Below are 12850 nucleotides of genomic sequence, written 5' to 3'. Positions count from 1 at the left end.
GTCTCTCCCTGCGTTCAGCGTCATCTGCAGACAAACACACTGATGGGGGGAGGGTAAGCACATGCGCCACTGGCACACTGCCAGTTAGCCCTTATGGGTTCCTCTCCATGGGGAGATGAATGCCTGAACAGGGTTTGGATTTTCCTATAATAAACAAGCAAGTGGTAAATGGAAAGGATTGGGTGGGTTTCAAGCGGAACACTTCTGTGATGATTGGAGGCAGTCTTCTGTGTTTAAACATGCATGCTCCATTTCCAGTTGGCAGTATCATGTGTGTCTTTTGCTCTTTAAACTGGTGTATTTTTGTATGTGCATACACGGGTGTGCACCCAAAAAAGCAAATTGGTCTTCGGATCGACAAAAGTGGGATCCCTGCACTGAAATATATCATATCCTTAAGTGCCATTTCCAGTTTCTTTAGACGTGGCTCTGAAGAAGTAAAAGTTTGCCAGCGCCAATGTTTAATTTGCCTAAAGAGAAGTATTGGGGCTTTATGGCTGCTTAATAACATCATAACATTGAATTCTGGTTGCTGCAGTGCCAGTCATGTGGGGAGAGCCCAGGAAAAGGGAGTCCGTCTAAACCTGCTGCAGTTCAGCCGTTCAGGAGGGAATGTAGTTCTGGGGAATTGTTAACTGCTACTTTGTCACCTCCTTGCCATGACCTCAGATTTTTTTTCCTGTCTTCCAAGTTCTTTGAAGAGCTGGCCGTGGAGGAGAAGCACACCAGTGAAGAGCAGACAGATGTGAAAGAAAAGCAGCAACAGCAATCTCAGCAGCAGCAGCAGCAAGTGAGTTGCCTTGGGGAGCTGTGAATCTTGTCAGCAGAGAACATCCTGCTTCTGGGGCCTAGTTAATGTTGGCGCTTGGTAGTTTCCTGAGAGCCGCAGTTGACCCCCCTTCTGACATTCAGTGTGCTTGCTTTTATGGCCTGGCTGCAGCAGCAAAAGAAGAGAAGGGATAAGAAAAAGGACCGAAAGAAAAAAGAGGCGGAGGAAGACGAGGAGGAGAGCCAGCTGATTGAGCGGCTGAAGAAATTGTCAGCCCAAGCCAGTGATGAGGAAGAAGAAGGTCGGTGGCTGGGGTTTTAGTGGGAAATGGTGCCTTGCTCAGGGTGTCCAAACCCTTTTCTTCTTCTCTTCCCTGCCCTGCCTTGCCCCCCTTTCCATTGCTCTTTAGAGGCTCAGATCTCTGTTGAGCAAGATTTGCATCGTATGCCCAGGATAGACCTTAAATGATCAACCGGAACGACAGTGGCTGAGGTGGACAAGAAATATGTTATTTTGCCACAAGGGATCCTAAGGAAGAGTCACTTTGGGGGCCTGATGTATTTTTGCATGTTTCAGAGGTTGCGGCTCCTATTGCTTCCGCAGTGGTGCTTTTGTCCTCTCCCCTCCTTGCCCCATGGTCTTCAGAGGCACAAATGCGTATTCAGTAGATGTGGCCTGTCACATGAACTGCCTCTTATTATCATAAGAATATAAGTAGAGCCCTGCTGGATCAGGCCAAAGGCCCGTCCAGCTTCCTGTATCTCACAGTGGCCCACCAGATGCTTCAGGGAGCACACAAGACAACAAGGGACCTGCATCCTAATGCTACACCCTTGCATCTGGTGTTCTGTGGTTTCTGAAATCAGGAGGTTGCACATACCCATCATGGCTTGTAACCTGTGATGGACTTTTCCCTCAGAAATCTGTCCAATCCCCTTTTAAAGGCATCTAGATTAGATGCCATAAGAACATAAGAACAGCCCCACTGGATCAGGCCATAGGCCCATCTAGTCCAGCTTCCTGTATCTCACAGCGGCCCACCAAATGCCCCAGGGAGCACACCAGATAACAAGAGACCTCATCCTGGTGCCCTCCCTTGCATCTGGCATTCTGACATATCCCATTTCTAAAATCAGGAGGTTGCACATACACATCATGGCTTGTAACCCGTAATGGATTTTTCCTCCAGAAACTTGTCCAATCCCCTTTTAAAGGCGTCCAGGCCAGATGCCGTCACCACATCCTGTGGCAAGGAGTTCCACAGACCAACCACACGCTGTGTAAAGAAATATTTTCTCTTGTCCGTTCTAACTCTCCCAACACTCAATTTTAGTGGATGTCCCCTGGTTCTGGTGTTATGTGAGAGTGTAAAGAGCATCTCCCTATCCACTCTGTCCATCCCCTGCATAATTTTGTATGTCTCAATCATGTCCCCCCTCAGGCGTCTCTTTTCTAGGCTGAAGAGGCCCAAACGCCTTAGCCTTTCCTCATAAGGAAGGTGCCCCAGCCCCGTAATCATCTTAGTCGCTCTCTTTTGCACCTTTTCCATTTCCATTATGTCTTTTTTGAGATGTGGCGACCAGAACTGGACACAGTACTCCAGGTGTGGCCTTACCATCGATTTGTACAACAGCATTATAATATTAGCCGTTTTGTTCTCAATACCTTTTCTAATGATCCCAAGCATAGAATTGGCCTTCTTAACTGCCGCCGCACATTGGGTCGACACTTTCATCGACTTGTCCACCACCACCCCAAGATCTCTCTCCTGATCTGTCACAGACAGCTCAGAACCCATCAGCCTATATGTGAAGTTTTGATTTTTTGCCCCAATGTGCATGACTTTACACTTACTAACATTGAAGCGCATCTGCCATTTTGTTGCCCATTCTGCCAATCTGGAGAGATCCTTCTCCAGTGTGTGTGCCATCACCACATCCTGTGGCAAGGAGTTCCACAGACTAATTGCACGCTGGATAATGAAATACAGTGGTACCTCGCATAACGAATGCCCCGCGCAGCGAAAAACCCGCAGAACGAAAGAGTTGTGCGAAGTTTGGTAACTTGCACAACGAATTTTTATGACTTATGCTTCGCATAACGAATTTTTGTTTTGCTTTGTTTTGGTTTGTCTTAAGGGGGGGATCTTCATGTCACTTTATGATCCCGTCCACCCTAGTAAGGGGCGGATGTTCATGTCACTTTATGATCCCTTTCACCCTAGTAAGGGGCGAATCTTCATGTCAGTTTATGATCCCGTCCACCCTAGTAAGGGGAGGATCTTCATGTCAGTTTATGATCCCTTTCACCCTAGTAAGGGGAGGATCTTCATGTCAGTTTATGTAAGTCCCATTGTGCTTGCTCTCAGGAAAGTGTGCACAGGATTACAGCCTTCAAATTCCCCACTCAGCATCCCCCCATTGCTCATTCACCCTCTCACTGCCCCATTTCCTTCACGTTTCCCCCCATGATCATGGCAAAAGCAAGCAATTGAGTGCAGCTGCTCTGTCCTCCCCAGGTTAGAGCACAATCCTGTGCATGTCTCCTCAGAAGTAAGTCCAATTGTGCTTACTCCCAGGAAAGTGTGCACAGGATTACAGCCTTCAAGCTCCCCACTCAGCATCCCCCCCCCCGTTTTTGAAATCCTCTGTACAGTATGTATGCCTTTAAAGAGCACTTAATAAACACTTTGTAAACCAAATTTGACTTTGTTCTGACTTTTCTTGCCCATAGGAACGCATTAATTAAATTTCAATGCATTCCTATGGGAAAATGCGCCTCGCAAAACAAAAAACTCGCATAACGAAAGGACTTGCGGAATGGATTAATTTCGTTATGCGAGGCACCACTGTATTTTCTTTTGTCTGTTCTAACTCTCTTGACACTCAATTTTAGAGGATGCCCCTGGTTCTTGTGTTGTGTGAGAGGGAAAAGAACACCCCGCTCTCTGCTCTGTCCATTAGAGAGGAGGTTGCCACTCCATCATGGTTCTGTTTTGAGTTTCTCACAGAATTTGGCTGACCATTCTTGGAGATGGAATGCTGGGCCAAATCAAACCTTGATCTGACCCAACAATGCAGTTCTCTCTTGCTAAGAGCTCTGCAGAAGGGACTTGTTCCACAGGTGCAGCTGCTGTCTTGCTGTGGATAGTGGTCAGGGAAAGTGTTCCTGTGGAATGTTGCTATGTTTTGCAGCTAACCAATCCCCTATCCCACCCCAACCAGCAGCCCTTAAAAATCTGCTTGTGAAATCTTTGATCCTACCCTGTGTCATTCTCAACTCAGCCAATCATGACTATTTGTTTCTCTTCCAGTGCCCACTCCTATCCGCAAAGCAGGCAAGAAAACAAAAGTGAGTTTCTGGGTTTTCTTTGTTGGACAAGGGTGTGGGTCATCCTTGACAGGCAAAGAGTTGAGACACAGTAAACCAGGCCTTAGTGATTTTCAAAATCTCAGGCTACCAAACTTGCAGAATTTGGCAGCCTCGGCAGCCTGCATGAAGTCAGCCTGAATGATCTGGTGGTGCTTGGTGCCCTGATCCTCAAACTCTGTCCTCCTTTCATACCATCGTAAGTATTACTGATAGATGCCTTGTGCAGTTTGTGGAGCGCTTGAGCTTTTGTTGCTATCAACTTAGATGAGCTGCCTTAGTCTGTTGCTGCAAAACCAATCAAGATGGGGAATAAAAGAAACTTATTTAAACCAGCTACTTCTTATATTAGATTGGCTGGGCAATTTTTTTTCCCGGGTCTAGTCTGGGGCCTCAAATTAGAATTAGTCCCATTTTCTTTGGGAAAGGTATTCTACATGCAGGGTGCTATAACTGAGAAGGGGCTTCTTCTGTCAGTGGCCCCCCAAACCTCAAACAATGGTGGGGATGCCCTGAGCAAATCCTCTTCTTGCTAGGCAACAACCAAAGTATGTCTCTCCCCTCTCCTTGCTTCCAGCTTGCCAAGTGGCTGGTGAGGGATGGAAGTGCCTTGCTATTAATTTAGATAGACTCCCCTATAAGGCTGACCTCTTCCATAGATGTCCTTCTTGTCCATTTTCCAGCCTGAGCCAAGCTATACTTGTGGCCTGAGGTGAAAAGTCTTTGGTGCAAGGCCTAGAGAAATGTGCCTAGACAAAGGGCTCCCTTGGCTTATGTGTGTTGTCTGCTCAGTACTATTTGTTCTCTTTGTCTTCCATAGGGAGGGAATGTGTTTGCTGCCTTGAATCAAGAGCAGAGTGAGGAGGATGAGGAAGAACCATCAAAGCCCATCAAACCTGACAAGAATAAGATCAATGAGGTTAGGTGCATTTTGGAATTCAGTGTTTAATGATGCTTGGCACAGTAGCAGTGAATGGGGGAGCTGGTAAAGAAATTAACTTGGCACAGTGACAGTGAATGGAGCTGGAAAAGAAATGGGCTGGGGAACAAAATGTGGCTGCTACATAAAGAACTTTATATGCTCTTCTTAGGCTAAATCATTCTTGCAGACTGGACTATGAGAATTGCTTTCATGTTAAATTCAAGTTTTTAACCCTTATTACTACAGAAATAAAATACTTGGCGGCTGCCTTGTAAAATATCTAAAGGCTGGGGTGGAAGGTTGTAAAGTTCTTTGTAGCTTCTTCTTCCTTCTTGTGATAAGCAAAATAGTAAATTATGAAACATTTACAAATATAAATGTGTATGATTTTATAGCAGTTCTTGTGTGCTGGAATGACTAGATGTGACTGTGAGCAAGACCAGAATGAACATTTCAAATTCATAACACCAAACTTTTAGGCACCAGAGCTGCACCCTCCTAAAACAGCAAATGTTTCAAGTTTCTAAGCAACAGCAGCAGATACCCAAGGGCAAGGCTTCTGAAATGTGTCTAGGAAGTAGAGCTTGAGGAGAAGAATCAGGGAAAAATAGGTCCAAAAGCCAAGATGAAAAACAGAAAACCATTCTGATCTAGATGATGCCAGCCTCATTGTAAGCCAGATAGTCAGTGGAACAATGAATGATGAAATTGGAAAAGTCTCAGTGTTTCAACTGGTCTTAACCTACCCTGATTGATGGGATAGAATTCACCCCATCTTGGGGTGGTGAAAATGCCCCAAAACAGCTATGAAAAAAGTAAATGAAATCTAATCACTATTAAAATCATCTTCAGTGCCAATTTAGGGGAATGTCCATAGCTTGGTGGTAGAGCACATTTGAGACAGGCTGTAGCTCAGTGTTCGAGGAGCTATTTTGCATGCAGAAGGTTCCATGTTCAAGTACTGGGGGCTTCAGCTACTGCTGGGGAAGATCCCCATTCACTTGCAGCAACTCAGAGGTTCTTCCATTCTTACTACATATATGGTGGGGTTGAATCCTGGCATTGAACACTGATGCTCTGTTTCAAATTAAGCCCATGCCAGCAAAATAGGCAAGTTTATACCTCAAGTATCCCTATTTGCCTCCAGCTTATTTTTCAAAACCTGAAAAGGAAGATTTCACAATGCTTTAGATTCTTCTTTTGCTGAACCGCTCTTAGAAGTGGGAGGATTTCCTAATGCTAATTTTTGCACAGAGCCAGAATTCCTGCTTTGTTTTTCAGGAGGAAGAGGAGGAAGACCAAAAGAGGAAGAGCAGGAAAAATGAGAAGAATAAAGGCAAGCAGCAGGTGAAATGAAAGCAAAGTTTTTTGCATCCAGATTGCCTTATGATCTTTTGCTTATTTTTTTTAAATGATTGTCTCCCTGTAAGTGATGGTGTCCCCATTTTACAAGTGGGTAGTTGAAGCTGAAAGGGGATGACTTGGGTGCTTCCATGTTTCTCAGTCTGGGTTGTCAGAAACCAAAGTGCACTCCTGGACCATGTTGGGTTTTACATTTCAAAATCATTTACATTATATTACATTTACATTTCATTTATTTGTTTGTTTCTATGTACATAGGCTGCAGGATTAAAAAGCCAGGAATGACTTATTGGCAAAGAAATGTGCTTTTGTAGACTCATTTGAGCAGTGGAGGCTTACCCCTGGGTAAGGGAACAAATATTCTGTTACTTGGAGGAGACCTCTGGGACTGCTCCCCCAACAGGATGCAGAGTGCACAGCTGCATTTTTTTGGGGGGGGGGGGTTAGTTAGGATTGGGTTGCTCAAGTAATACTGTTTCAAATAGAAACAGTATTTATTTCAATTATGTCTTGTTTCTTATTCAGTGAAATTTAAAGCAGCATATATGGGGTTCTCAGGTAGTCTTCCAGCCAGGAACTGGCCAGATCAACTTTACTTAATCGTGTGCTTTTTCAGACTGTGCCCTGGGACCCATATATGGCGCCTTTCTTTTAGTACGTCAATAACTCTTAAGACGGTTTTGAAAGGGAAGCCAGTGTATTTGTCATATTGCATGTGAAGGGCTGAAGCCACCAAGTGAGTTATATGACTGAGACAAGATCTGAACCTGGATGTTCCTTGTCTGTAGCTTGCTTTCTTAAATCTCAAATCTGTTGTTGTTCTGAGACCTGTTTGTGGCGGAATTTCTGGAGCTTGAATTCAAAGAGCATTACCAGTGAGTGCTGCACATGGGTTAAAAGAAGGAACAGCCTGTCTTTGAGAAAAATAAGGTGACAATTGGGGCACTGAAGTCTGTCTTGTCAGGCTGTGAGAAAATCCCACCAATGCCTCTTGAAATGGAGAGGGAAATGTTGGCGCTGGTCATGATAGTCATTTCTGTTTTAATTAAGGTGTTTTTGAATCACTTTTTTTGTCTTTAGAAAAAAAAGCTTCACAAAGTGTTATTTAGCCATGATAAAAAATAGGTATACAACATATACAAATACAACAGCAGATTAAAGCAGAACTAAAAACAATTGTTTCCATGAGGCCTGGGAGAATTGGCTGACCTGAAGGGCAGTAGTGTGGGTGCCAGGTGAGTCTCCCGGGGGGGAGGGGAGTTCTACAAGTATGTCCACAGAACCAAGAATGCCGTCTCCCCAGTAGCCCCTCCCCACCTCTGAAGGCAAGGGCATGCAGAGGGGGATCTTCAAAGATGACTTCAGTGATTTGCCTTTCAGTATTGTATTTCAGTAGACTCGTGGTCAGGATGAGAGACAAGTCCAGCAGCTATCAGAGAGAACAAAAGCCCAGGGATTTCTAAATGAAGACTCCAGAACGCAACATTTGCAGATCCAAAATTTGACTTGTTTAAATATGTGCAGAAATGTTACTTATGCTCTACTAGTTGCTCAATTTGTTTCAGCATGTCTGTATATTTCAAATGTTCTTTTTTTGTCCGTGTAGAAAGGAGGCTCAACTTTTGCCATCTTGGCTCAGAGTGATGATGAAGAGGAGGAGGAGGAAGATGATGAAGAAGTAAAGAAACCCAAGGGCAAAACACAGGTAAAGGGGAAGGGGAAAGAACTGGAGTGTAAGACTATGGGAGACATTGGCAAAAGGAGCAGGAGGCGTTTAGGCTCCTAGGTTTTGTGCCAGATAAAGTACCTTGTTCAGCAAGAATGAATGAGATATAACTGAATTTCACCTCTTGTTTCCCAAACCCTGCATGGGAGAGCCTCGCTTGTGTTAATTTGAACTGTGGGGCACAGACCTGAAGAGGGGGAGAAGTCCAGTCCTACCTCAGTTCTCCAGGGTTAGCTGCTTCTGCACACTGGGGAAGGTGTGTCCCTGCGGGGCTGGTCTCTGTCACTGAACCTTCTCCAAATAGTATGGAGTTGGCAGAACCTGAGAACCAGCTCAGAAAAAAAAACTTGTGGTATAGCCTGTTGCAAACTTAGGAGGGTTTGGGGTGCTCAGAGTTCTTGGCTCTCGAACCCTAAAGCCCTCAAGGCCCTTCTGTTTGGTAGTACTGCCACCACCCTGTATGTTCCAGAGTCTCAGTCCAGGGACACTGAGACCCTCTAGGCTTAATTCTATCCCTTGCAGGCACTGAGCGCTTTCTCCAATTAAAGCTTCGGTCCTCAAGTTACTAGACCTCAATGAGTACTTGGTAGCTTGCTGAACGGCTAGGCAGGATTCTGAATCTTTGTTCCCAACAGACAATGAAACAGCTTAGTAAAAGATATTTTAGTTTATTAAGTACATAAGGTTACATAAGGCAGCAAATGCTAGAGGCATAAACATCTAGGAAACATATCAGCAATAAAATAACAAAGCTAGCTGGCTATCTCTATTAATACCTATATCTCACCTGGGTCAGCTTCTTTTTTTAGATCTTTTAGCTCCAAGCTACCAGTGAGGCCAGATGCCCATGTTGGACAATGGAGCTCTAAGCGTGCAGGATGTTGCACCCAAAACTCTGTCCAAAAAAGACCACGCACACCCCTTGGGGCACTCATTATTATACTTCTTATGCTAATAGTGCTGAGGTGACTTCATACTTATTTAGACTGTCCAATCAGAAATGTTTGAGGACAGAACCTTCTTAAAGTTGGCCCCTCATAGTTCTTTACCCCTCCCAACTGGAGATCCATAGCTGCATTCCATTCCGCTTGATCAGGCGCCTCTCCGACTCCTAAGGTGTTAAACATTCCAAGGGGTTGTAATTTTTGTTTGTTTCCTCACATTCTTGCAGCTGGGAACTGCTAGCCACTTCTCCGTTACTGACTTAGCATGTGGAGCCTGAACCAAACTAACCTAGGCCTAACATGTACATATTCATGACATAGCCCTCCTAGAATTATGCCATCTCATATGAAGAGGAGGCTATCGTTCTGAATGTAAAGCTAGCATTTGAGAAGGAAAGGTTCTAGCCTATTCTTTTCCCTGCATTATTAACTCTACAGTTTGACCTGGATAGGTCATTCTAGTTGCTGCTCTTTTCACACACCCTGCACTCTAGGAAATACCTTCTTTCCAGTGACATATTTGCATTTAACATAGTGGGATGCTTTTTTATTTCCTCCAGTGCCAGGCTCCCCTCTTTGCTATACATTTGAAGGCTACAGCTCTTCTATCAGAGCACATCAAAAAGAATGTCACTTGCACCTGGGATAGGTACCCTGGAGGAGGGCACAGCATTGTGGGACAGGGGAATGTGATGGCTCATGAAACAAGACAAGTCTGTGATTGACAAAAATTAAGGGTCTCACGGCTAGAGAAGGCGAGAGCCAGCTAAATAAGTAATATGCCTAATACTGTAGAAAAAGAAGTGTGTTTGTGATGCCCTGGACATTGGTCCATGATTGTTGACTGGTTTGCTTGTTAGTTCACAACTTGGGTTGCCTCCAAGATAACCCCCCTGCTCTGAGGCAGAAGAGGGAAGCATGGGCCTGGGCTATTACACTGTGCTTGGTTGAGGTGCTCTGGACACCTCAGCTGAGTGTGGCCCCAACATGTATCATCCTGCTCTCCCTTGTTCTTCTGGAGCAGGAGAGGAAACTGCGTGACTGCACACAGCCAAGGTGTCCAGGGCAGCTTGGCCAAGCATGGTCACAAGCCCCACCCACACTCTTCCCTCTCCTGCCCTAGAACATGAGAGGCGAGTGGGGTCTTGGCTGCACTCAGTGGAGGTATCCAGGGCATCCAGGGCTATGGACAAAAAAAGTTTGCTGCCCACACATGCCAGAGGGCCCCACTCTTTTTGCCATGGTGAGGATGGGGAGCAATACTGTGGAGACCTGGTGCTGGTGTTTACTGTAATTGCTTCTTTTCTTGTATTCAAGAACATCCTCTTTGTGACTTTCTGCCCTTCTTTCAGACCATAGACAAACAGGCTGCTCAGCCGGATGAAGCGAAGAAAAAGCCAAAAGGGAAAAAGAATCAGCCAGCCAAGGTAAGGGATTGTGACATTGTTCCTTATTGGCATTGGGGTCAAAGCTTTAGCTGGGGACTCAGCAGTGATGTGCAGTGGTGGCTGAATGGGGGTCCCGCCACTAGGTGTTCACTTGTTTTCCTTGTCTGTTGCATGAGAGAAGAAGCCCGTGTTGCATTTCATTATGTTTCTCTTTAAGTAAAGAAGCAGATTTTAAAACCTAGAGTAACAGTTATTTTTGATGCACGGCACAAGTAACCATTTTGCTGTTTTCCAACACACCTCTATAGCTATAGTTAATGACACATTCTAAATTCAACCTTCCACTAAGTATCTCAGCTTGAAAGAAAAGTCTTAGTGGCACTTCTGAAAGCTGCTTGGATTTGGGAGGGCCCTGAAAGGTGGGGAGTTCTGCAGATCACAGTAGTCCCTGCGTGAGGCTGCGCACCAGGCTGCCTGTGCTGAGAATGTCTTCGCCTTTTCCCTACACAACACATGTTTTCCATGTTCTGGTTCCACAGAACATGTTTGCTGCTCTAGAGGCGGAGGAGGAGGAGGAGGAGGAGGAAGAAGAAGAGAAGGATGATGACAAGGAAGAAGAAGAGGAAGAGGAGGAGGCACCCATGAAGGGCAAAGGGAAGTCCAAACAGAGCAGCCAGCCAGTAAGGAGACATTGTTCAGTCTGTATCTAAAGGGTTCCATCCATTTAGCTTAACTCTATTGACATTGCATCCCACAATGTGAAATGGGGCCCAAGCATGAGTCTTGAGTCTAAATACTTGCAGAAAGATTTATGTTTCAAAAGCTGTGTTGCATATGTTTGCACTCTGGTCATCTAACACACAGAAAGGGGGAACTGGACAAGGCAGATTTGTCCATAAGGATATACATATAGATGCTGGTTAGTGCTAAATGTTCTACATGTGCTGGGAAGCATTGAGCAAACTTGGGGGGGGTGCTATCTCCTTCACCCTACTGCTTAAAAGTGGGTACCAGGGCATGGCCTGAGGAAACGTGATACAGCCAGGTTACTGAAGCTAAGCAGGTTCTGGTTGGTGCCTTGATGGAGGACCAGCTAGGAGCCCCATATAATGCCTTGGAGCAGAGCTGTAAAACCTGACCAAAGGGATGTGGCTGGAGGTTTACTTTTAAAGTTGTCTGCTTGGTGGGTGGTGTGGAGGGGTCCCCAAAGTTCCCACAATAAGCACTTTTGGGTTCTCTGCCTGACATCCATTGCTAACACAAATGAGTTTCCCATGAATTCTTTAGCAGTCAGAGGAGGAAGAAGAGGAGGGTGAGAAGAAGGAAAATGATCCCTATGCTCACCTCAGCAAAAAGGAAAAGAAGAAGCTTAAGAAACAGGTGAGATCTGTTCATAAGTTTTGTATGCCTTGACATTCACCTATTTGCACTGTATCTAGATGAACCCAAGCAAGCATGAGCTGAGAAAACTATTGAGAAATATTTGTGTGTGTGTTCCTCGAATAATTCAGTCCTTAACACAATTACTTGAAGTGGAGACTCAGCAATTTCCATAGAAACTACTCCCAAATAAGTGTGTTCAGATTTAAGGTCTCAGTTGAGCCATGGGGAAGAAAGGAACACTTCTTGGATCCACAAAATGAGGTGGCTCTAGGACCACAGGGAAGATGGTGGTTACATGGATGGAGCAAGGTCTGGACATTATGTGGAAAGTCTGAAGGAAGAGCGGAGCAGAGAGTTAATGATTGAACAGAAGAACATCCATGTTGCAGTGTCGGGAGGCAGTAAGAAAATGGTTTTGAGAGGAATGAGATGTTAGGCAAGGTCATGCCTAAGTAAAAAGTTTCCTTTATGGAGAAAAACTAAAATTTTGTCAAAGCTTGCCCTGGGTAGAGAGGTGTATGCGGGTGGTGAGTGTGACAATATTGCAGCTGGCAAAGGGGAATGGGGAAGAGTCAGTAGGGGCTGCCTTTCTTGCTGGCATTTCTCAGTTAGGCCTCTCTTTGCTCCAACAGCTGGACTTTGAGCGGCAGGTAGCAACCTTGAAAGCGGCCAATGCAGCAGAGAATGACTTCTCGGTATCGCAGGCGGAGATGTCATCACGACAAGCCATGCTGGAAAATGCTTCAGACATCAAGGTACCACTGCCCAGGTTTTAATCAGTGTGTTTTGAAGAGTAGCATGGACCTGGTTTTAGTAGAGTAGTGTGGAATTCATCTGTTTGTGGTAAATTCAAATTTGATCTTAAACCAGGGAGTTCTTTACAAAGACACTTAACATTAACTGGAGTTTAAGAAGAAATGAATGCATCGTTCTTAAAAATTGCTTTGTTCTGATCTGCTGCCAAGAGAGGAGGAGGAGAATTGCAAC

The 12850-nt window shown here is 45.0% G+C and overlaps 1 protein-coding gene across 1 annotated transcript in view; it reads left to right on the top strand.

The window, feature by feature from the left end:
• The window catches only part of ABCF1 (ATP binding cassette subfamily F member 1), a 33940-nt gene that overhangs the window by 5749 nt on the left and 15341 nt on the right, over window positions 1-12850 (top strand). Inside the window, exons 3-12 of the mRNA XM_066614250.1 lie at window positions 692-790; window positions 950-1070; window positions 4083-4120; window positions 4959-5057; window positions 6342-6407; window positions 8029-8127; window positions 10445-10519; window positions 11020-11160; window positions 11768-11860; window positions 12496-12618. Of these exons, the coding sequence (XP_066470347.1) occupies window positions 692-790; window positions 950-1070; window positions 4083-4120; window positions 4959-5057; window positions 6342-6407; window positions 8029-8127; window positions 10445-10519; window positions 11020-11160; window positions 11768-11860; window positions 12496-12618 (954 nt within the window). The remainder of the gene's footprint in view (window positions 1-691; window positions 791-949; window positions 1071-4082; window positions 4121-4958; window positions 5058-6341; window positions 6408-8028; window positions 8128-10444; window positions 10520-11019; window positions 11161-11767; window positions 11861-12495; window positions 12619-12850) is intronic.

The sequence above is a fragment of the Tiliqua scincoides genome, chromosome 2 (assembly GCF_035046505.1).
Source record: "Tiliqua scincoides isolate rTilSci1 chromosome 2, rTilSci1.hap2, whole genome shotgun sequence".
NCBI lineage: Eukaryota > Metazoa > Chordata > Lepidosauria > Squamata > Scincidae > Tiliqua > Tiliqua scincoides.
This window is presented reverse-complemented; position numbering and strand designations above follow the sequence as displayed.